The 25,081-nt window shown below is 39.0% G+C and overlaps 1 protein-coding gene across 2 annotated transcripts in view; it reads left to right on the top strand.

The window, feature by feature from the left end:
* REV3L (REV3 like, DNA directed polymerase zeta catalytic subunit) overlaps window positions 1-25,081 on the top strand; it is a 119,336-nt gene that overhangs the window by 92,208 nt on the left and 2,047 nt on the right. For both annotated transcript variants that reach the window (XM_061366818.1, XM_061366819.1), the window contains 13 exons: window positions 3,845-3,960; window positions 8,880-8,998; window positions 9,635-9,753; window positions 10,654-10,795; window positions 13,709-13,953; window positions 14,348-14,456; window positions 15,333-15,539; window positions 16,206-16,315; window positions 17,400-17,514; window positions 19,659-19,796; window positions 20,676-20,866; window positions 21,721-21,967; window positions 23,318-23,527. In XM_061366818.1, coding sequence (XP_061222802.1) covers window positions 3,845-3,960; window positions 8,880-8,998; window positions 9,635-9,753; window positions 10,654-10,795; window positions 13,709-13,953; window positions 14,348-14,456; window positions 15,333-15,539; window positions 16,206-16,315; window positions 17,400-17,514; window positions 19,659-19,796; window positions 20,676-20,866; window positions 21,721-21,967; window positions 23,318-23,527 — 2,068 coding nt within the window. The remainder of the gene's footprint in view (window positions 1-3,844; window positions 3,961-8,879; window positions 8,999-9,634; window positions 9,754-10,653; window positions 10,796-13,708; window positions 13,954-14,347; window positions 14,457-15,332; window positions 15,540-16,205; window positions 16,316-17,399; window positions 17,515-19,658; window positions 19,797-20,675; window positions 20,867-21,720; window positions 21,968-23,317; window positions 23,528-25,081) is intronic.

Raw genomic sequence — 25,081 nt, 5'->3', positions numbered from 1 at the left:
AGATAATTCAGAGATACACTCAAACAAAAATTAGTTTGATTGTAAAATTAAGGAAGTACCTAAGTATCCATACTTTGTTAATACTGGTTATAGTCCTTCATGCATATACATTGTGAACGTATACAGACAGGCATACAAAATACTGCAGTAAGTCACACATACATTTATCTGAGCTACTCAATTGCTGGAAGTGTGTTTACCATTTTTCATCCTTTCAGGAGGACACCACTTGGATCCAAGTTTTAAATAAGGGGAATTGAAACTAAGGGGGACTGTGTTTACTGAGAATTTACAGTAGGGTTTGAATTCACTCTACCTTGATTTTCCATGTAGGTTACTTTGTATGAGAGTTGTCTGACTGAAAGGACAAGGGGTAACGGGTTGAAACTTAATCAGGGGAAGTTTAGATTGGATATAAGGAGGAAGTTCTTTACTTACTGTAAGTGTGGTGAGGCACTGGAATGGATTGACCAAGGAAGTTGTGAATGCTTCATCCCTGACACAGTTCAAGGCCAGGTTGGATAGAGCCTTGGGTGACCTGGTTTAGTGTGAGGTGTCCCTGCCCATGGCAGGGGGGTTGGAACTTGATGATCTTAAGGTCCTTTCCAACCCTAACTATCCTATGATTCTGTTATTCAATGAAAGTTAGACATCTATTTTTAATTGTAATGTCTGCTATACAGAAAGAATAGAATCTTATTCTGCAGGTGGTGGCTTATAATTTTAAGTAATAGATCACCCAGAAGCCAGTTTTCTTCAATGACAATAAAGAGACCAGCTTAGAAAAATTACGATGCCAAAATTAGTAGAAATGAGGCCCTTCCCTTAATGCGTGTGTAGTGTCTTGTTGGGAAGGAAGACCAGAGTAAGTAAGGCACTGTAAAGTGATACCCTGTGACTCAGTAATGTGCCATTATGGGCAATCCCTAATGGCCTGCACAAGCAAGATTGAGTTCAAAACTAGCGTGCTGATTTTTTTTAATCTTTTGAGTGATAAGCTTTCAAATCTTCATGTGAGTTTACATAAAACTATGTTAAAATATGTAATATTTAACTAAGATACAGTTTATTTCTATAAGAAAATTCATGTATCTGAAAACATCATAAGCTAAAGTGGGTTTATGTCTTGTCCTGTAAAACATCTTCCCATTTGAAGGATGCAGTTCTTGAGATAGTATGCAGATTGTTTACCAAGGTCATTTTATGCCTTAGCTTAAAAAGAGAATAGTAAGATTAACTCAAGAATTGATGAAATGTATTCATACAAATGGGGGGATTTGCAGTAGTAATGTAATAGCTCACTAAAATTTGGTTAAGTAGGAAGTGAGGGTAGTTTATATACTACTTGAACAAGGAAAAACCCAAAGCAACTGTCCTTAATCACAGGTGACAGCTACTTAATACAGTTACAGCAACTTACTGCTTCAAACAGTACACTTGTTTCTGTTCAGAACAGGCTTAAAAGAGCAAGCAAATTCCTGGCATAATGAATACTGGCTTATGTGCCACATAAGCAGTTCTTCAAGTTTCTCATTCACGTTTGCATTTATCATGGAACCCATCTGTATAATGTCTTGCCCTGTGTAAAATCTAAAAGTATTTTCCATTTTTAATTACATGAAATTGAGTTACATTTTCAAATCTGAACATAAATAACTATTTCCTTCATTTTAAATAATCAGTAGTGTTTTGCAGTATGCTAGGACCATGAGAGTTTAGCTACAAGAATTAATGTGAAAATATGTTAATTTTTCTAGCATTTATTCTACGACTGTTCTGCCTACAAAAGGCATTGTATAATGCCTTTTTATTTCAAAGCTTAGATGAAGCTGTTCGTAATTTTGGAGCCTCAGTTGGCAATCATTGAATGTTGTGCGAGCAGCAAGCGGTCATAACTCTCTTTGATGCTGATTCTGGTGCTGGAAGGAACTGCAGGCTAGCATCATTTTGTGTGTCTATAAATTGTTCCAAGTAGCTTTGGGTTTGTACCACTGGTAGAATAGGATTCCAAAATGATGAGTTTACTAACTTCCATTCATGATGATCATTTCCTGTTTCCAAAAACAAAGAATTGTTCATTGGACATTAACAGCAGATGGCAAAATACCCACCAAATGCAAAGTGATAGTTCTTTTACTTTCTCTAGAATGCTAGAAATCAAAAGCTTACTTTAGAATCTTCTGCTTTAGCCAAAAATTTTATCAAACCCATTCCGTAGAAGGTACAAGTAGGTGGTAAAAGGGATTTTTGAAACTTCTGCTGACTGATACAAAAGCCCAAATGGTAATAAAGAGGACAGCCATGCTGATTAAGAAGATTCAAATACTTTTCTGTTTATTTTCAATTAAAAGTTAGTGTCCATGGCAGAAGTATGGAGAAGCTCTTTCCTGGAGCTATTTTCAGAGTGGTTAGTTACTTCTAAGTGAGTTGTCATCTGCATTTGGACACACATGCATGGAAAACACTATCACGATGAAGTCTGAAGCTTCATTTGTAATGTCTGTGATAGAACTCTGACTTAGGATTCAGGAAAAGTGATTCTCCTATATCTGACAGTCAGGAAGTGTTGGCATCTTTTGATGCCTTTAATGATGCAAAAAGTACAGAGATCCTGTTAATAAGCCAAGGCCCCTGCCTACTTCCATAAATCAAGGTCTACAAGCCTGCATCCTCTTGAGGATCTGGCATAAACTGTGGTACAGGACCCTCAGCCTATTATCCTGTCCTTTACCTCTTGGCAGCTGCCCTTTTGTCATTCTGTTGTATTGAGTGCTGCCTGCCTGCTGGAACTGAAAATCCCTTGACTGAGCTGCACTGAAAGAAGCATCTGTTATTCCCAGTGAAGCTTCCTTTCTTTTTTACTGTAAAAATAACAGCTGTCTGGTGCTACTTTGTCCAGTCTCTTTCTGCCCAGCCCAAGAAAATCATTCTTGGGCTCTTCAGCAAGTGACCAGATCATGACTTCTGATGTTAATAGTGCCTACTGAACAGGTAGGCGATACAGGCTCTTCTGAACCAAGTCCTACCCATGCTTTGACTTTGAGGCCACCTTGACTGTCCTTCTGCCTAGTCAGCTCTTCTCGGCGGAAGATGGGCAGTGACTGTCAGAAGACAATTCCAAGTTTCCTTTCTGCAGCACCTAAGCCAGTCAGATTTTCCACCTGGCCTGAGATACAGCATAAAATGAGTTTTTCTTGTGTATCTTGCAGAAAGAAGGTTAAGTTAAAGGAAGAGGTATTTACACAGAACTGGTAGATAGAGTTACTTTTCTCCACCTTTCAGTTTTGGCAGCTCTCGCTTAACTGTGACTTGTAACTTTCCCAATAGTCACCATTTAAGAGCAGAACCCTCCTCTGATTACTGTAAGCTACACTGCAGTATGTGTGATACATTGTTACCAGGCTATTTGAATGTTTTGCAGACAATTAATTCTACTCTATTTCATAAAGGAAAATAGTTACATTTAATATATGTTACATTGAATCTGTCATATGCTGTAGCTGTGTTTCAGTTTATGCTTGATATAGACTGATTCCATCCATAAAACCTGATTAGACATAATTTTGTTCTTTAGAAATAGAAGCTAAATAAGAAAAATATGTTTTTAAAAAATCCAATTAAAATATTCCTTCTGAAAATTTTTTTAGTTGAATGTTATTGAATAGCCTAAAAGATTGTTTTAAATATTATCTCTTAGTCTAGATGATGCTTTCATAGAAACCCATTGTGGCTGTTCCTTTTCTTAAACTCGACATGACTGGAATGAAATCCTGTTTATACACTGTTCATGGAAGGTATTTTCTTAAATAATATGAAACTCATTTTCCTTTCCTCCCCTGTCTAGATATGACCCAGACATTTTGTTAGGCTATGAAGTCCAGATGCATTCCTGGGGTTATCTCTTTCAGAGGGCTGCTGCATTAAATGTTGATTTATGCCGGATGATTTCTCGTGTGCCAGGTAAGTTATTGTATAGGGGTTCAGTTCAGTTCTGTAGGAGCAAGTTGTAATCTATGAATAAATTCAAAATATAGATGCAGTGTATTTCTTCAGATGGACTGGTTTGGTTTTTTTAATACCAATGAGATTCTGGTTTTCAGTGTGTTCTGTATTTTTAAATTCCTTATGTATTCCACTTCAGGGTATGTCATGTATCCATGAACCTAAACTCATTTTCAGTAGTTGCATGTGTTAAGTTTTTGATTCTTGGAGGTGTTCCTGCTACCAAACCTTCTCTTGCTTCTTCTTGATTTCAATTACATACATCATTCAGGGTACCTACCATAATCATTATTTGACATCTGTGTAGCTGGGATATGAGGACATAAAGATGCTCCTAAGCAGCAGTCATCCTGGTTAGCCTGTAGTAAGATTCTTACTTTCAATAGTCAGTCTTGTACTGTGGACAAATTTTACTGGCCTAAGTACTGATGCTTTCCTCCAGCATTCAGAAAAAGACCTGTTTGGGCTCTTCTTGAAAACCTCAGGAAAGGTTAGTGTGTACACTTAATCAATAGAAGCTATCATTCTCCAATCCTAACCATTCTATGATTCTGAAGACTGCAGTTAGTGAGCAGCTAAATCAATGTGTTGCACCTGAGAAGAGTCAGGATGACCTTTATAAAATTAAAAACTTTCAAAATTTGTTGTAGCTCTTTACAGTCATCAGGAAGATGTGGATGAGAGAGATTTTAAATTGATTTTAAAAATCAAAACAATTGAAAAAGCCACTTCTGTCAGGGCTCTTGCCAAAGATCTATGCAGAAACTAAATAGCCATGAAATAAGAAGTGCTTTCCTGTGATTTTCCTATTAAAAACTTGATCCCTGCTACTCTGTAATGATTGAAAAAGCAGATTAAATGCTAGGAATTATGGAGCAAGGAAAATACAAAACAGTGATTGTAAACATAAAAATCTGTAGTGTGCTTGCACCTTAAATACTGCTGATCTAGTCTCTTCATAACCTTTTCCCTATGAAAATGAGTATAGGAGAACTGGCAAAGAAGAGGGGGGTAATCTAGATGTGTCTAGTAATTTAGTAAGTAAGGATTCCAGAAGAGATGTAACTGGATGAGGAAGGTAAAAGCCTATGAAATCTTGAGTCACAAAAAGAGAAATATGGGTCGATTGTTCATGGTCTTTTCCAATGCAAGAATCAGAAGCCATCAGCTGAAGCTAGCAATGGCAGCTACAGTATAGGAATTGATTTTTCCTCAGCACAAGATAGTGCAAATGCTTAAAATGTATGTTGCTTTAAGAAGAGAGAAAATCTTCCAAGAAAAATCCATTGGGAACTACTATACATGTGAAAATAATGCCTGGAAGCTGCAATTGTTAGAAGTTGCAATAGCTGCTTCCCCTTTTCTTGAAGCATCTGCTTTTAGGTACTTGATAGAACATGATACTAGCTAATTGCATCTTATGCTTTCCCAGCATAGCAATAGCATCTTTTACTTTGGCTTCCTGTGTGCCTGGCCAGGAGAGCATGATGTTTTAGAAGAGCTGTGTTCACACACTCCTTCCTTGAGATTTGAATATTTATGCACTCTTTTGATGTCTTTAAAATCTTTTGATGCTTTTGATACCTGTGACCTGTTTAGAAAAGGTCTGAGTTAGAGAGACCTCCCAGGGACAAGAAGACATGAGAACAAATCTGCATCTTCAGTTTAAAGTTGTTGGTGAATTTTTAGATATTTAATATATGAAAACAGGAACACATGGTTATCAAAGGTCACAAGTTTCCTTCTTCAACACAAAGGTCTCAAATTAGTTCTTCAGGAATAATAACTGGTTGCATGAACCTTGTTATAAATTCCCCATGATGGCTCAAATTGAGATGATGGGCTGGTTGCAGCAATAATGCCTCTGGGTACAGTATTCCGAGGTGTTGAAGAATGCTCAGGAAAACTTTGGACCCCTTACCCTTCAAGGTTTGCAATACCTTTGGTAAGAGGAATAGTAAGTGTTGCAGTCAAAGGTTTCTTAAACCTCCAAAGATCACAAAGGTTTACTGCTCTACTGTAGAGGTATGGCTGAACAATCTCTTCAGTTTGGGACAGGTAACTAATGTGCCTCTGCTTTTGTTCTCAAAGGCTGAGTCACAGCCCTTGTCTTGCATAACAGCTGTGTCTACACTGTAGTTGATGCAGAATCAGCTGTTACATCAGCAAAGCTTTCTGTTGTACCCATCCTCATGACACAAGCTGTTCAAGTTACTGAAATTGAGGTATACATAAAGAATTCCTCAGAGAAGGAAGGTTACTTCTCTGGGAACTGTATGGTTCTTAATGGTGATGCCCTTATGTATTTCACAGTTGGGCTTCCTTCCCTACACTGTGAAGTCCCACAAAACACGGGTTCAGTTCTTGTGAAAGAAACCAGGGCTGTAGCCCTTAACTTCTTTGGACATACATTTAAATTGGGCACACAGAACATAGGTGTGATCTCCACAGCACTGATATTCATAGTACAGATATTTGTTTACTGGGTGTTAGATGCAAACATAGAAATGGAATACACTTAAAATGCTTCTAAGAACTAGTGTTATTGTAAGGTAAGTAATGATTCTTTTTTGACTGAGCCGCAGGAGAAAGATAAGGAAATGCTCACACTGATGAGGTCCTACCGGAAATCTGATGCCATAAGTGTATAGGCTTGCATGCATGACTGTAAATGTACAAATGTTTTGTGTTCTGTATTGCTTTGTGGCCCCTTTGTCCATGGTTTTGACCGCATTTGTGTTCTGCTTGCTTTTCTAACCCATGTGCTTCATATTTCCTCCACACACTGTATTTTCAGAACAGGAACTACTCCTTCAAGTAGTATGCTCCTCTTTGCTCCTATTGAAATAAAGATGGAAGGTACTTTTCCTTCCCCATGATTTCAACTTAACAAAAGAAAGCTGGACTTCTCTCTGATTCTGCTTTATTGGCTGGCTGCTGCTGCCTCTGCCATTTATATTCATAAGTCATTAGGACACACCACATGAGAAGTGTGTACTGTGCCTGTGTGTAGTGGCATTTTTTGTGTGTGGCCTCTTGTTCCCTCCTTTGCATCATGGCTCAAAAGTTAGGGAGTGGGTAACAGGATGAGAGGAGATTTCTTTCTGTTTCATCTCATGCACTTGAAAGATAGGGAGAATGTCCAGTTCTCCTTCTTAACAGCTGTTTTCAAAGAGGCTCCTGCTGTTCTGGTGATAATTCCCCACACCAGCTGCAGAGCACTAAGGCTTTTGTAATTTTGCAGTGCTTGTCACATGCAGAGTCTCTCGCTCATCAGGGCAGAGGGTCTCTCTTGTGACCGCGTTATACTTTGTTACCTGTCTTTACCAGCAAGACATAAGCGAACTTAAACATAGGGAATCTCCTGAAGAAGTCAAGAGAACAGGGATGACACTGCAGAAAGTAGAACTGATAGTTCCCGTTTCAAATTAAAAAGAATTTGAGGAGGGAAAATAAAATCTTAAGTTCCTCACTTTCGCAGGATATCTAGCATGTGGAAATGGAGAAAAGCAGAAGAAAAAATGTTGCTGCTTGTGGGGCTTTTTGTCCATCCAAACATGAAAACAGATTGTTACTTTTCCTTCTTGAAAATCTGAAACAATAAGGAGGCTAAAAACATGGCATGCATTTTGATAAAGTGTATGAAAGGTTTGCTAAATTTTGTCAAGGCTCTGTGATTTATTGATAGGGTCACTAAATGAAAAATAGCTTTCCTTAACTATATTTGAAATATCAACATATGAAATTTAGTCTGAATTATACTGTTTGGCAGCAGTTCTACAGAATTTCAAGCAATTTTTACTTCTGTCTTCAAGGGTAAATGTGTTTCATGTCTGTCTGAGGAACTAATCACTCAGTTCTGATCATTATTGCAAAGCACTGTATATCCAAACTTCCATACACTCTGTCCAAAATGTTCTGCTCTTTATTAGTAGGGTACTGTACAGGAATATCTGATACATGAGTAGTAGCAGCGCACAAAACCAACAGCTGAAAAGTGGGTATGCCTTTAGAATTGTGGGAAAACTGCCTCCAAGTGCTTTCTTTTTCATTGAACAAGTAAGAAGGAACAAGACTGGAACATCAAATAATACAGTGTTCTCATATTGAATTTTAACCTGTGTTGTACCTTTTAGAAAACATGTGTGTAAACTCAGGAAAGGATACTAAAACTGTAGCCTTAGGATGACTGAAAAAAGAAGGCAGTTTCAAGAAACATATACTGAAAATACTGTCTTCTCTTATGTTGTACTATTTCAAAGCATGAGAAAACTCAGGGATGGCAAAAGAGGATATCTTTCCTGTAATGTTGTCACCACTGTCTTACAGAAAGATTCAGAGTGCTACTTCTGCCTACACATTTGTTGCTACTTCTTCTCTCACCATTTGTGCTACCCAGCACTTGTGTCTACCAGCTCCCACTGCAGTGGGCTTGCTTTTACTGTATGAAAGGTGCTGAGTTTTCTCTCCCATGATCTGTGTAAGATTCCAAGTAAAGCTCTGAGTTATAAACTTTATAGAGCAGAAATCACTTTTTTTTTTTTTAACGTTGTACACTAGCGTACATTCACCTGGCTCTCAAGTGACATTCAGCATTGCTGAACCAGTATTAGCTATGGAGACTATATTGCCATGGGCACTATTCCAGTGAAATTGAAGTAAGAATTACCTTCAGAGGGATGTGCAAGAGCAGAAAAACTGGAGGAGTTTTATTTAGAGATCATGTAGAAGACTGGTAAATAAATAATCTTGTGCAATCAGTAACAGTCTTTAATAATCTGTATTTTTCTAGAGAGCTCAAATAGGAAGAGAGACAGCTTGATCTGGTCTTGACTGCTTATAACTTGTCTAAATATATTTGCTTTTAATGTCTTTAGATGACAAGAAGGAGAACAGGTTTGCGGCTGAGCTGGATGAATATGGATCAGATACAATGAGTGAAATAAATATTGTTGGGCGAATTATCTTAAATATTTGGAGAGTGATGAGAAATGAGGTAACGCTTTTCAAAGGTTAATGTAATTGGCTTACGGGGGTTAATTCTTGTAGATGTTGTCGAAAATTTCATGTAACTAAGGTAATTTTTGTTCTTTATTTGTATACCTTCTCAAATGGAGGAGTCTGCCATGTTGTGAAAGTGGATTTTTGCATTTTGCTATAATGTAAATTACTGAAGTCCTTATCTTCCAGTAGTGCTTCTTAATGATACTTCTTTTCACTTCTTCGTGGGTTTTGAGAATAACTTACCTGTTTTAGCAATTTGTCTAGTATGGGACTTTTAGTAAATTAAATACTTGAGCTTACGTTGAGCTGTCAGACTTACTCATTGTTTTGCTGTTTATGACTTTACATTTAATACTTAAATAGTTCAGTCTTTACAAATCGTGTTCTGAACAAATTCACATTTGGTCTTTGTGATCTTCTTAATTCCACGTATACTTTCCAATTTATGAGAGATACTCTTTCCTGACTTGTAAGAAGTTAGGGACTTCAAAGTATAAATGTTCACCTTTTTAACAAAGAATTCTAATAAAAAGTTGATAAATGCAATTGTTACAGTTCGTAAGCAGCAGAGATTTCTCTGACTGTGAAAGACCTCATGCATGTTAACAGGTCCTCTGTGTTCTTCTAGGTGAATCTGATGAATTACACTTTTGAAAATGTGGGCTTTCATGTTCTTCATCAGCGTTTTCCTTTATTTACTTTCCGAGTCCTGTCTGATTGGTTTGATAATAAGGCAGATGTCTACAGGTAATGACCTATTAATCCATTTTGTTTGTTATTTTTAAGGCCACATTCTTAACATTGGATAGGTACAATCTAAAGTCAGCACAGGAAGAAATAATCGATTTAACTCGGGTGCTAGAATGGTCTATATGCAGCAACATGAGCTTATTTGCTCTGCTGGTCTGCTGTGTAGTTATACCCTCAGTATTTCATCACTGTATTTTTCCGTTTAAAGTACACAAAACCAAAAACATTTTCAATTGTAGTTTCAATGTATCTGAATAGAGGTACTATTTTGAAGTTCTGTAAGGTCTTTATTTTGTATGTACTGTTAATCAGAAGGACTTCCTATGACATGTATCTCACTGGGCTTCACTTTTCTTGGAGTCTTCATTTGGTATTGTGTGATATGAACAATTCATAAAACTCGAGTACTGACCTGAACGTCATTTGTGACATACGTTTAATTTCTGTAAAAGTTAAGTACTTTTTAACTAGGTGGAAACTTGGTTTAGCGCTGAAATTATAAATGTGTGTTCAACTAAGACAGGTATTCTTAATACAGAAGGATGTTTCCACAAAAGTCCACTCAGTTAAAAAAACCCATGTAAACAGATGGAAAGAAATACAAATTTATTTCTTTATATTTATTTCAGTAATCCTTTAGGGTACTAAAGAAAACAGGATATAGCATGTCATTGAGATATGCTTTAACAGTAGTTTGCTGTAACTCATTCTGTGTCTATCTTTAGATAAGCTTAAGTGTATGCTTATGTGCACCACATTTTTGGAAGAGCCATATGAAAATGTCCCTGGGGAAATTCTATTTGCTGGTTTGTAGCAAGTTATCATAAAAACATGTTTTTCTTATTAGAAAGAGCAGCACTTTCCTGATGGCTTATAATGAGGCATTCATTTTCACAGGTGGAAAATGGTCGATCATTATGTTAGCCGGGTCCGTGGGAATCTCCAGTTGTTAAATAAACTGGATTTGATTGACAGAACAAGTGAAATGGCGAGACTTTTTGGCATTCAGTTCTTGCACGTCTTAACAAGAGGCTCCCAGGTATGATTTAGTTTTCTGTATACTTCACAAACACAAAATAGTCTTCACAAAATGTTTTAGTTTCTTTGGCATCTTTTCAGTCAGTATACGTATATTCATAAGGTCACAGAAGGCTGTTTTGCATAATGTGAAATTGAAACATAAAGAAAGGCAATTCAAAACCAGTAATAATGGATTGAACAGTTTTGTCTCGGAGATTAGAAATAAAATAGAATGCCCAAATGTAATCGTGCCAGTGGGTCTCTTCTGCTGACTTGGGGAGTGCTACGTTTTTTCCCTTTGAGTTGGAGTTTTTCACACTTGAATGAGTTTGCAAATGAATACGTTTTAAAACATTAAGAAATATAATTGAGCATGTTTTAGAAAGATGAGATTATTTTCTTCCAGGGCAGACAAAACTGCATTGAATATGTTCTAAGTGACATTTCCTGTGAAGCAGACCTCTGAGTGAGATTTGATGGTAAGACAAGAAGGGCTCTGGCTTTATTAAGTAAATGTGTCATGCAAGATGTGTGTGGTCCTGTTATTTTGATACTAGCATCAGAGGGAAAGGGAGCAGGACAGAGTGAGATTCACACAGCTCTTTCTCTGAGACCCGCAGCAGTCTCCAGTAACACCAGAAGCTTTCCTTGCCCAGGTTCTGAGTGACTAGACTAACTAGACTGGTTTTCATGGCTTCACATGAGCCCTGCAAGAGACACGAGTACTCTCACTCAGGTGTGTCTGTTCTGTTGTTGTCTCCTTTCATACCATAATTCTTCTTTTCTACCATCTGCTTTCTATTTGAACACACAGGTAGCTGAGTTGACCAGGGCTGATTATTCTGTAAACTTCTGAGGGCAAAAAGAAAACTTAAAAACTAATGTCCTAACTGGATCAGCATTGCCTTAAGCCAGGCAAAAATGGGAGAGTCTGAAGCTGCAGATCCTTAACAATTCAACCCAAATTAAAGAATTTTTCCACCTTTTTTCCTTTGACTGCAGCAGCCTCTGTCATCTCCTGACCCAGTGCAGGTTCTTGTTGGTCTTGCTGGTACTGGCCCTATATTCCACAGCAGAACCATGGTGGCATTTACTGGGTATTTGCCAGTTTAGCTCCATGATCTGATTTCCCTTCTTACCAGAACAGTAGTGCTCTTGGAACAAGGAAAGAGAAATGCAGTTAGGGCCAGTGATGGTAGGACTGGCTTGCTGCCAGCGTAGATATGCTTAAACTGTCATCATTGCAGCCCACAAAGACTGTTCTCCCTGTCATTTTCTCAAATGGCTGTGAGTGGGAGTGAGCAGCAGAAACATGCTGCATTTTCTGTCCTGACTGTTCTTTTTTCTTTCCTTCTGTGCACGTATGTTTTGTTTCCGTTGAAACTTTATAAATCACAGAGATGGCAGTGGCAACAATTTCCTGTCACCTCAAATAATTGGGGTTTTTTTCACTCAGAAGAATCATCATTACATTTTATTTAATACTCCTTTTCTCCTTAGCTGAAAAAGATGTTACAATGGAATAGTACGAAGAACAGATTTCAGATATTTTAAGTTATTTTCCATATTTTTGTGCATCTCACCAAGAACTTTTATAAAGGTGGGGTTTTTTTAATTTTATTTTATTAAGCTAACTTGAATATATTCGACAGTAGACTAAACAAGTGAATGGAGATGGTCATAGGCATACAGATTATTAGTCAGGTGACTGAAGAACTTGCTGAAAACTAGGGAAGAAAACCCAAAAACCACCCAAACTAGCTCTTGCCAGATCCGGTCCCTGACCACCTCATCACATCTCTGAGTTGATCCCTGGACACAAATCGATGTGCAGTTAGTACAAGGCAGCAGCAGCGTATGCTGCTGCAAAACTACGCTTTCAAACCCCAGCTGGTTTGTAAGGGGTCAGAATCTTGTTAAAGCTGTTGGTTCTGTAAGTTCATTTAAAACACAAAAGTTAAAGAAATCATACCTAACCTATTCAGTACAATGGTTGAATATGTACTGCGTCAGGCAGAGGGCTTTTGAATAGTAACTGAATTGTTTATAAAGCACAGGATTTTAGGATTACATAGGATTATTCTTTGATATTTTGGGTTTTTTTTCTGTCCTTTGCAACCCTTGTGTGTAATTTTCAGGTATTTTGGTTTTTATTGTCAGTGAGCAGAGTGAATACGTGGTTATTAGTGCTTTTAAAGCCTTACTAACACCCTGCATAATAGGGCTGTGTTTTTCTCATGTTGCTACCTCCACATGTGACATTCTGTGATGTCTTGAACAAGGTGAAAGTTCAGAAACTCTTTGTTGCTTTGCACTTCCTGTACTACGTGTGGCATCATCAGAGAGAAAGCACAATACCCAGTGCAAAGCAGCACACTTTTGAAATAGGCTGACATAGAATCTTCCATTGGTTCTCGTGCTGACAGGTACATCCTAGTTACTTCTCAAGGTCAAAAGGTTGGAGGCACAGTTATCAACTTACACAGTTCACATGTCATTTCTCTATTCTCCAAAATGTTGGAATGAAATTGCTGAGGAGATTCCTATGGAAAATGCTTGTCAACTGTATATTTGTTTTCTTCAGTCTTGTGCAAGTCTAAAAAACTACAGTTTAGCAAACGCTCATTCACTGACTGTAGCATGGCCCTCACTATATTGTTGCAGCATGTTGAATGTTTATTTTTTTCCATAGATAAAAATCAGAAGTACTTGATTGTTAATGATTAGGGCTAAATGATAAAAGAACACATGGAAAAGTTCTACTATATGTGATAGAAAATAGCCATACTCTTGCTTTTAATGTATCTTTTGGAAAGCTAGCTGCCTGTGCTTAAATTCGGGAAATGTAAGTGCATATTTACACAGTTTTAATGCATCCATGTTTGTTCTGCATTTTTTAAATTTTAATGATTACATCCATACTGTTTTGCAGTATCGTGTGGAGTCTATGATGCTGCGTGTTGCAAAGCCAATGAATTATATTCCTGTGACACCCAGTGTCCAGCAGCGAGCTCAAATGAAAGCCCTGCAATGTGTTCCCTTAATAATGGAGCCGGAATCCCGCTTCTACAGCAATGCTGTTCTTGTATTAGATTTTCAGTCGTTATATCCTTCCATTGTGATAGCATACAACTACTGCTTTTCAACCTGCCTGGGACACGTTGAAAACTTAGGAAAGTAAGTTGTTATTCTTTTCTCACAAACTTTGGTTCTGTAGAGACTATCACCTTTTCTAAGGTACTGAGAACCCTTGGTTGTCACTGGAAATGGTGGGCATGTATCAACAGCACTGTTTTCTGTTACACAGTAGAGGTGATAAATAATAATGCATTAATGCAGAACAGAATTGGTAAATTAGATGTGTGGAATTGAGCCATTCATTACTACTTCATTCCTAGAGCCTTTTGCATGTAGCTAAGAAATTTTAAATGATAGTATGTTTGTTTATACCTGATATTATAATTCTGATTCTGTCCTTGCATTATCAACATTTTAGTGTGAGTTGATGCATTTGCTTGATCAGGCTTTAAATGAATGAACTGTATTCATATTTATTTTTTTTCTTTACTAGATATGATGCATTCAAATTTGGCTGTACATCTCTCAGAGTACCTCCCGACTTACTTTACCAGATTAGGCATGATATCACAGTGTCACCCAGTGGAGTAGCTTTTGTCAAGGTAATTATATTACTGCACCATGACAGACATTTTCAATTCCTTTTGGCTGACTAGCTTAAGATCGAAATGATACCGTAGTTTATATTTTGCTGCATTAAGAGCAGGCAGAAGGGGGGAGGTTCAGCCTCCCATTTCCCAGTGTTTTTTGATATTTGTCAGAGTGCTGAGTTTCTGGCAGTACAGGAAATAAAATGTCATCTTTGTGCTTTCAGTTATACTGAAGGCTTATTTCATCTATAATTAAACTGTACTTTTCTTGTGCAGTTTGGGGATCAAACAGTAATTATGTGTGTGTAACACTTCATTCTTCTCCTGCTGTATAGCAGAATACTTTCCTAGGAAAAGACTCGTGGCTCGGGAGATGAAACTCCCTTGACTGGCTTCTATTGTTCACATTTTATGTTATATGTACTGCTGGATGATTTGTAATGAATTAATAAGTATGGCCTGGAGCTCTTACAAGTAAGTAGCCAGTCACCAGTGTACATATATGGAATGTAAACCAGAAACTTTCAGTAAAGAATATTTGCAGAATTTTTAAAATACAGTTTTCCTTTAGTGTTTAACATCTTGAGAATCAACAGTTTGATACTTAAGTCCCATTTTAGTTAATAAGATTATCTAAACAGTGCATTAGCAGGGCTGATGAAAACAAAGAACAAAAAGCTATTCACCCTGCCTTTTAAGAGCTTTGCCTGTGCTCTAGGTTGCTTGTATTATCTGTGGGAAGAGCCAAACCGTTGGTGCCTAGGGCATCTTCCTAATTCATTTGTCTTCTTAACAGTGATTGTCTAACAGTTCAGAGTTTCGCTTTTACTCCTAACTGTTTAGGTTTGGCTTTTTAACATAGTTTTTCCTTTGTTCCCTTTATGGCAGCCTTCGGTAAGAAAGGGTGTGCTGCCAAGAATGCTAGAAGAAATCTTGAAGACTAGGATAATGGTGAAACAGTCAATGAAGTCTTACAAGCATGACAAGGCTATAACTCGAATGCTTGAAGCTCGTCAGCTGGGCCTTAAACTTATAGCTAATGTTACATTTGGTTATACTGCTGCTAATTTTTCTGGAAGAATGCCGTGCACCGAGGTAAGGGTTGCAGAAACAAATACAGAAAAACTCTGGAACAGACACTGTTCATAAAGTACAGTCAGACATCGCAGTATTGTGATTTGAAATTTATTTAAACTAAATACCTTCTTAAAAGCTGGTTTGATTTGTAGCACTGAAAATCGGCCACTTGGGATTGATTTGTGATCCTGAGAAAAAAAAACTAAAAACCAACTAATTTTTCTTCTTCCCATAAAAGAACATTTGGAGTTGGCATTTTCTGTAGAACTCTTTCCAGAGGTAGATGGGATTACAGTTCTAACAGTGGAAATAAAATAAAACATTGTAGCTCTTTCATAGTTTTCATAAAAGGAGGGATCAGCAGAATCCAAAAACCAGAGAAAATGATCTGAAGCAGTCTTGTCTTGCTCCTTACACTTCTAATAAGCCTAAAGAAGTTTAAACCAAATATTCATTTATTTTAGTTCTTTGTAATTTTTGATCATTGTTGCTGTAATTCTTGCTATTTGGGGGTAACATAAGCAACCTTTTTATTTATTATATGCATTTAAACCATGAAATAAAATATAGATTGTCTCAATATAATACAATTCATAAACAGATCAAGCAAGTTTAGACTGTGTTTACCAAGAGCTAGTATTTGGTTTAGCAGTAAAGATTTCCAATTGATCTTCAACTTTGCAGGTTGGGGATAGCATTGTCCACAAAGCCAGAGAAACATTGGAGCGTGCTATAAAACTGGTGAACGATACCAAAAAATGGGGTGCTCATGTTGTGTATGGCGACACTGACAGGTAATCAATGGTCTGGTTCTTGCAGTGCTTTAAAATCATAATAGTTCTTCATAGATATATTTTTCTTTTGTCTCAAATAGGGGAATTCATGATACTGAAAAGAGTGTGTGGACCCTTTTTTGGATATTGCTTACTGCCTTGCTTGGATATACAAACTAAAATGATGTTTATTTTCCTGGGGTTTCTTTTAAGACTTCTAGAAAGAGCTTTGAGGTTTTCCTTTCTTTTGAAAATCATGAGGAACAGAAAAAGCGGGGGGGGGGGGAAATCTTATTTTTTCAGCTGTGAATTAATGTGTCTTATTTATCAAATGAGTACTTTTGTGCTTGTTGCTGCTGCCATTTTTATTTTGGAAAACAGTATTCATAATATAGTAGGCTTTGCATGTTGATACTTAGAGGAAGGCACTATTTTAAGCTTCAAAAGTGGATACAATTCAGAAGCAGCCACCAGAGCATGCAAAGATATGATTAGGCTGCCTGAAATACATCGTATGAATAGCTCTCCTTTCCCAGTCAGTCTTTCATCTGAATAATCGCCATGCTCTGGGCGTATCCATCTCTGGGGCTAGGCTTGGATAATTTTCAGCCATAGGAAACAGAGCTTGTCTGGCTGTCTTCCCTTAATACCTTGATTGCTGTGGTAACTTCACAGCCCTGATTTCAGCCACATTTGACGAAAACCTCGAAATTTCAAAGATACTAAATTCATAGTAACTTCATGAAAAAAAGGAATTAAGAAAAAAATGTTGGAGAAGGAAAGTAAAATTCTCTTGCGGCCCATACTGATGGAAAAAACAATGTACCAGAGCTCTTTACAGTTCTCCCCTGGGAACTCAGGTTTTGCAGAGCACAGGAGCAGTCACGTTCCCTGCCTCAGCAGAGAAGACACAGCATTTGTTGTGTCTTTGGCACTTCTAATCTCATTCAGAATGCTGAAGTTTCTCATGGTTTTGGCTTTTCTATGTAGGAAGGGAACAGAATTGATAACATCCCTGCCTTGCCACCGGGAAACTATATCTTACAAGTTTTGAGAGCTATATGGAATAGATTTGTGCTTATTTCCTATGTTTGGTTTCTTGTAGCATGTTTGTACTCTTGAAAGGAGCCACAAAGGAGCAGTCTTTTAAGATTGGTCAAGAAATTGCTGAAGCTGTAACAGCAACAAACCCCAAACCTGTTAAACTGAAGTTTGAAAAGGTAAAATGAGAATATTTTGCATCAAGTGTGTTGAGTGAAAACATTGTTATCTTAAAAAGTGAAGAGAGAAGATTTTTCTGGACGTTAATGTAGCACAAGGATGTACAGCAGTCGTGTGCTGTACTGCTTCTGCAGGTACATTGCAAGCTCCTTGTCAGAATGCTGCAGCCATGAGCAGCAATAAATAGTCTTGCATTGACATCAGGTTCCCTGGTGGCTTGTTGCACTTGGCAGCACCAGGCAATCTGAAATTCATCTCTCATCAATATTTAGAAATCACAGAATCAGAGAATGGTCTGGGTTGGAAGAGACCTGAAAGCTCATCCAGTTCCAACCCCCTGCCATGGGCAGGGACACCTTCCACTAGACCAGGTTGCTCAAAGCCCCGTCCAACATGAACAATTCCAGGAATGGAGCAGCCACAGCTTCTCTGGGGAGCCTGTGCCAGTGCCTCACCACCCTTACAGTGAAGAATTTCTTCCTAATATCTAATCTAAATCAAACCTGTCAGTTTAAAGCCATTCTCCCTTGTCCTATCCCTCCATGCCATTATAAAAGGTCCCTCTCCAGGTTTCTTGTAGGCCTGTTTTAGGTACCAGAAGGCTGCTATAAGGTCCCCCCAGAGCCTTCTCAGGCTGAGAAAGTTGCAGTTGTTCAGCCTGGTCTTCCTAACAGAGGTGCTCCAGCCCTCTAATCATCTTCATAGCAGTCCTCTGGACTCACCTCAACAGGTCCATGTCCTTCTTGTCTTTGCAGCCCAGGATATGGTTGGCTGCAAGTGTGTAACATCTCCCTCAGTTTTGTATTACATACAATAAAAGCAATGTATGCAATTTGGTAGAGGAAATGTACATGATCCCTTGAAGTGATTTCAGTGCATTAATTACAAGCCTTATATGTGGTCTTCAGCCAGATTTAGCACACTTCAGGATATGTCCATGGGAAACATATGCAGATAAAATGAAAATTCGTAAAAAATCCGTTCAGTAAGCTTTCAGAAGTATTAATGACAATAAGCATTTTATAGAAGAGCATGGCTATGTGATACTAATTTTGGTGGAAGTTTACCATGGAAAGTCATTAGCAATCAGTTCAGGTGCTCTAGATACTTACATGTACATACACAACTCAACAGGTTCAGTCAGAATTTGTAAGCAAATTGCCATTTTCCACTGAAAATACAGCAGATAAATATTAGCAAGAAGGTCAGGATACATGTGGAAGGCACAGCAGCATTTCCTCAGTGACCAGTATACACAGACCCTTCCAGTGTGAGGCAATTTGTGTCATTAAGCTGAAGCAGTAATTGGCCAGAAAAAAAACATTAGGTGCAAAGATATACTTGAGAAGATGGCCAAGTGCTTCACTTCAAGTGCTCTTACTTAGCTGTGGGTCAAAGTACTGAGTTCTGTCCTAGTGTGGCTTCCTAGCACAGGAAAAGGAAAATGCCTTGAAGCTGGAGCACTGTTCAAGAAGTGGAGCACCTGTGTGCAAGACCTTCTTCAGCTTGAGGCAATCCAAACTGGCTGCTCCCTCTTCCAGGAGAGTCAGGAAGATGTGGTGTTATACTGTGTGTAAACCTGGGACTATTGTTCTCCCACTGTTTCTTTTAAAACTGGTCAAGGAATACTGACACAATCAAGAATGAAATAAAAGGTTGGATAAAACAAAATAGATCATGACCCTAAAAATCCATTCATGAGGAAACCATTCTGCAAGCATAAGCATTTAATAAACATGCTTTCCTCAAATCAGGATACTGGACTGATTCTAGGTTCATAACCTCATAATTAGATGAGGTTTGAAAATAGAAAGTTCAAAGCCAGTACTTTAGCTGGGGAAGTTTTCTTCTCCGATGTTTAAAATGAAATTACTCTCTTTTTAAGAAGGAGAGATAATATGGTTACATTAAAAGTGCTGACAGGTGCAATCCAGAAAAGTAAGGGTACTCAAGTTATACTGTGTGTTGCCTTTCATCTGATCTTCAGGTTGCTTAGCCTTTGCAGCTAGGTGAACTGACTGAAGAATGGGACACCACTGAATCCCAATTTCCTCATCTGTTCCTTTAACAGTCTCTTGATCTAGAGCCACCTTTTACTCCCAACACATGCTGGATTGGGCTATCTTTTGTTTTAACATTCCAGGTCTACTTGCCATGTGTCCTGCAAACTAAAAAGAGGTACGTGGGTTACATGTATGAAACACTGGACCAGAAGGACCCAGTATTTGACGCAAAAGGCATAGAGACAGTCCGAAGGGACTCCTGTCCTGCTGTTTCCAAGGTAAAATACTCACACATCTCTTCCTGAAAGAAATTAGAGCATTCTGTTATTTCTTTCATGTTCATCCTTTCTCAGAGTTCCTAGTCCTTGTGGGCTGTCTGAGACTTCATCTGCTTTTCTGGTATGAGCCATTTGAAAGACAAACTGAAGATCTTGCACAGCATTACAAGGAATTGCACATTCCATCTTTACTGTCTTTCAGCCCCTAAAATCCCCATAAAAAGCCCTCAGCCCCATGTAAGTTCTCTAGGAGACCATTCTTGATCAAGGTCACTTTAACTGGAAGTAAGTATTACTCCGAGATGAGTGGGGCGCACTGATGTGTCTGCTAAGCAGCTCACTTACATAAATCTAGTTTAGCTAAGAACTGATTTAAAATAAACTTCCTTACCTGTTTATTTGAAGCTGTGTATTGGGGGCTTCAAAAGAAAAGGCTCTTGTTCCTCATCAAGTCAAAACAAATTTATGCCAGTAAAAATGGTAGCCACTTAGGAGGATTTATTTCAGTTTTTAATCCCAGTTATTTTTGTTTGCTGATGTGGTCAGAAAGTCATGGTAGAATATTTTAGATGATGGGAAAAAAAACATCTCTCATACTCTGGAAAGCGTCTGTAATTGCTGAACAGTCTTAGTGCCAGAGTATGGATAATGTCATGAAAGATGTGTCAAACTGAGGAAAAACTTGTGCAGTAATGTTTATGAATGTTTTTTCATGGAAGGGAATGCAACCTGTTGTCATATTAACATTCTAGCTCACAACTGATACTTTTTCTAAGCATTGTGTCAGTATCTCCATATAATTTACTGATTTATTAGGAATTCATTATCTTTTAGTTAAGCATATGAGTTTTTCCTCACTTTTCTCCTTTGGTTGTAAAGATACTTGAGTGTTCTATCAAGCTGCTATTTGAAACACGGGACATAAGTCAGATCAAACAGTACGTTCAGAATCAATGCATGAAGTTACTGGAAGGAAAAGCCAGCATACAAGACTTCATCTTTGCAAAAGAGTACAGAGGGAGCTCAGCTTACAGACCTGGATCCTGTGTACCAGCCCTGGAAATCACCAGGTAAGGCGATTAAGTGCTAATCGTAGGTATCTTTTATCTTGACCTTGTACTGCCAAGTTACAGGTAGCAGTGGGGTGTCTCCTTCAGATCTTGTTGCAGCAGTTGGCTGTGACTTTCTTCTGCATGTGAAGAGAGATCAGGCATCAGATAGTGCTAGAGAGCCATTCTGTAGTTCTTGAAAGAGCCACGCATGTTGAAGAGTAAAGCCTCTTGTCAAGATTCTGCAGCGGTGTGTTCACTGCTGGTACTTAAGCTTTGGGATTTGTCCAAGGGCTTGACTCTCCAAGGATGCCCATCACTCACAGATACCAGATGTGTTAAAAACTGTAACAGTGACATCTCTCAGTGCTGGTAGATACATCACAAGGCTTTAAAAGGTACCTTACTAAAAGTTAGTATTTCATACTGTTGATACTGTTTATCAGTAATTGATAAGATGAGCTGGCACATTTTGCACCTTGCTTAATATAAAAGGTCTTTAAATTAAGCTATGGTTTTTAGGTAAAATAACATCAAGTCCTGGACTGACACCTACTTCAAATTGAATTGTTCTTTTCTGTCTGCGTACTTGAGCTCTTTTTAGTACCCTGGCTGCTCTTCATTAAAATACTTCTTTAAGGAAGAGGTAGCTGGAAAGCAGCCTGCATGCAAACCCAAGTGACCTGAAACAGAAGGCGTCTTTAGGGCTCATGTTCCAAGTTTTAAAATTTGGGTCTGTTCATGAGTGCTTCATAATAGGCACTAACTTCAGTCTCCTGGAGAGGTACTGATATAATCAGATGGGGAAGTTTACAGGCAAAGGAGGTAACTAAGAATTTGTCCCTGGATGCATTCTAATGGCTATTTTTAAACAGGAGAATGCTCGCTTACGACCGTCGCTCTGAACCACGAGTTGGGGAGCGAGTGCCCTATGTCATCGTGTACGGCATGCCCGGCCTGCCCCTGATCCAGCTGGTGAGGCGACCCATTGAAGTCCTGCAGGATCCCAACCTGAGGCTGAACGCTACCTACTATATCACCAAACAAATTCTGCCACCGCTGGCAAGGATCTTCTCACTTATTGGCATAGATGTCTTCAGCTGGTACCATGAGTTGCCACGGGTAAGTGTTTGGAAACAGATTACAAACGCAACACATCTATAGCGTGTTTGGTTTCATTGTGACTTTTAATGGAATGAGCTTTACATGAAGCAACAACAAAAGTTATTTTACAGGGCAGTGTTTGATGCCCAGACATGCAGACCTGCTTCTTAGATCCCACTTACTAGATCAGGGTTTTTGGCCAGCCCAGAGTTAACCAGTGTCAGCACCTACTTTCCAACCCTTCCATAGTTTAAGAGTATTTTGCCATAACCATATATTTTTTAGCACTACTAGCATACGCATCTGTTTGGCTGTACCACGTTTTAAATCTCACTATAGTTAGATGTTGGTGCTCCTGTTTTTCCAAGATGTTCTGAAGATCTTTCTTTTTTATAGAAAAGGTGTAATGCCCCAGCAGCAGGAACACTTCTTTAAAAAACTGTATCACCAGAAATTCTAAACTAATTATTTCCAAAAGTGAGTTTCCTAAAAGTTAAAAAAATCACTGAGATGAAGAGATGTATTAGCTGGATTTTAGTCTGTGATTCCCCTGACAAAAAGGGGTGGTGAAAGACTTTATCTGTGTAGTTCGGTGACTCTGCTTAGTGTAGACTTCAGCAGCATAGAAAGTACATCGTGTTCTCTACTGCATGCTTTTAATATAGCCTTGGTGGAGTTCAGTTCTGCTTCTCTACCTTTCCAGTGGCACTGCAACACTCACCTTAAGTATCTCCAACAAGCTGCTCTGAAACAGCAAAAAAAGCCCTGATTTTCTGCAAGGCCAGAGAGCACGGAGCAGAGGTTGTGTTTGAAGCAGTGAGTGCGGGATAGCACAAAGCATAAGTCATGCAGCACGAGGAGTGAGTGCAGAGAACAAACTTCCCTGGGTGAGGGGGCACCAGTGGAGCTTCGTCTGGAAATATCAGAGCATGTGTTCTGTGGCAGCTCTGTGGCTCCGACTACACCGGCACAGAAACTCGATGGAGGCAGCCACTGGGGCTCTAGCCAGGAACACCTCTGGATGTGAAGTAGATCAGCACCTACAGAGGTACTCTGCAAGAGGCAGAGTTTGAGATAAGATCAGGAATTTAGCATGTGACTGGGGATTTCCTTGGTTGCTCTGTCTTTTTTGGTGAGATTCGCTGTGAAATAGGTGTGGGTGGGTTCTACCCTGTGTATCACTTCAGGGCAATGCTGCTCTCTTTGGTGATGAGATCCATGTTAATAGTGTGTGTCTGAGGCCATGCCCTGCATGCAGGCTGTGTTGCACTTCCATACTCCTTTCAGAAAACAGGAGGCTGTATAACACAGGAGTAAGGTGAGCTGTTCTCTTTAAAGTTCATTACCTCTTAATTTTCTTTTTCTAAGATTCAGAAAGCTTCCACAGCTGCCCACAGCGAGCTGGAAGGACGCAAAGGCACGATCTCCCAGTATTTCACAACCTTACACTGTCCTGTGTGCGATGAACTGACCCAGTATGGGATCTGTAATAAATGCAGAAGCCAGCCACAGCATGTGGCAGTGATTCTCAACCAAGAAATCCGAGAGCTGGAGCGTAAGCAGGAACAGCTGGTCAAGGTACGATTAAAGCACTGTCAGATGTCTGTCAGCCAAAGACGGGCTGGAATTTCAAAGCAGCCTGTTACTGAATGCCCCCAACCAAAATGGGAAGCACAGTCTGGGTGCTAAACGTGTTGCAACTTGTTTGCTTTTTCCCATTGCTGTTGAAGGCAGCATAGCAGCTGTTCCTCTCCTTAGCTTTGCATAAAACTGAAGGCAAAAGGGGGGTGAGATCAGAAAAAAAAGATGCTTTTCTTTATCTTACACAGTTTAGAATCATAGACTCACAGAACAGTTTGCAGGTGCCTTTTTATGATGACAGTGATGGAGAGTTGTGAAAGTATGAGAGTCACCTTTTTTGCACTAAAATAACGTGACAATATTCTAGTAACAAGAACGTTGTCCCAAGAAATGCATTTATTTATGTGTTTAATATGGATGTGTTTTAGCCTGGGGGTTTTCTTGTTATCTTTCCTCTTGTAGGAATTTTCAAAGCTGTTCTTTTTTTTGCCCCCCCCGAGCTAGAAGTCAATGCAGAGGATGGCTCACGGTGCTCATCAGTATATTCTAGCAGAGCACAGTGCCTCCCCTTGCAGAAAGGTGTCTGTCCTCACCTCATTTTCCTACTGTTGTAGCTTATCATTAATATTTCTGTTACAATGTATTTTTAGCAGTAGCATGTGAACGGTGTTCAAGACTTGTCTGAATTGCAGGGATATGAATGTTCCCATAGTGTAGGCATTGATTTGATAGGTTCCCATGGGGTTCTGTTGCTAGAAAACCATTACCGTTCACTATTCATAAATACTGCATTAGTGTGTATTTGGTAACATTTGCTGTGACCTGCATTGTAAACGGCAATAGAGGAAGGTGATGCCTGTTCTGCAGTGTTCTGTGGTACTCTGAACCTTTTACATTGCTTTTGTTCTGGAATAACTCAGACCTGGGCAGATGGGGTCAGCCCCACGGAAGGGTCAGTGCTCTCATCAGAAGAGTCTTTTGTCTCTGCAACACCCAACGGGTTGGCAAGGCCTTGGATCAGTGTTGTAGCCAGCATCTGATGACTCAGCCTCTCCAAGAGTGTCTGTCTCATTTTAATATGAAGATGTATATATCCTTCACAGTTTACATTCTTGGCCCTACCACATCATAGACATGCTGGAGCCAGCAGAAAACTGATACAACACTGAATGCTACATTAGTTTAAAACACACTAAAAAGCTATGTGCCACAGATAAAAGCCAGAGACTTTTCCCCTCTACACAAATTGAATGTAGAAAGTGTCTAAAGTACCATTTTAGGTGGTCCCTTGCATTCAAACCAGCCACAGCCTTACAACAGAACAAGGGTGGGCTTTTTCTGAGGTTCTTCTAGTGCTTACAAACCTGGAATAAATGGTTTAAATCCCGTTCCTTTTGGTCACAGTTGCAGGTCAGAGACCTGGCATCCTCCAAGGTGCCATGTGTGGGACATGGCTGAGCAGGGTGGCTCCTCTCCAGCTGCTGTCAGTGTGAATTTACGGCCCACAGGGATTCAGTGCTGATACAGGTCTGGCCAAGAGGCTTGCTGATA

The sequence above is a fragment of the Neopsephotus bourkii genome, unplaced genomic scaffold, assembly GCF_033783945.1.
Source record: "Neopsephotus bourkii isolate Nb327-2 ecotype Australia unplaced genomic scaffold, CSIRO-AGI_Nbou_v1 NB_1358, whole genome shotgun sequence".
NCBI lineage: Eukaryota > Metazoa > Chordata > Aves > Psittaciformes > Psittacidae > Neopsephotus > Neopsephotus bourkii.
The sequence above is the reverse complement of the archived record's forward strand: the minus strand, read 5'-3'. Positions and strand labels throughout refer to the sequence as shown.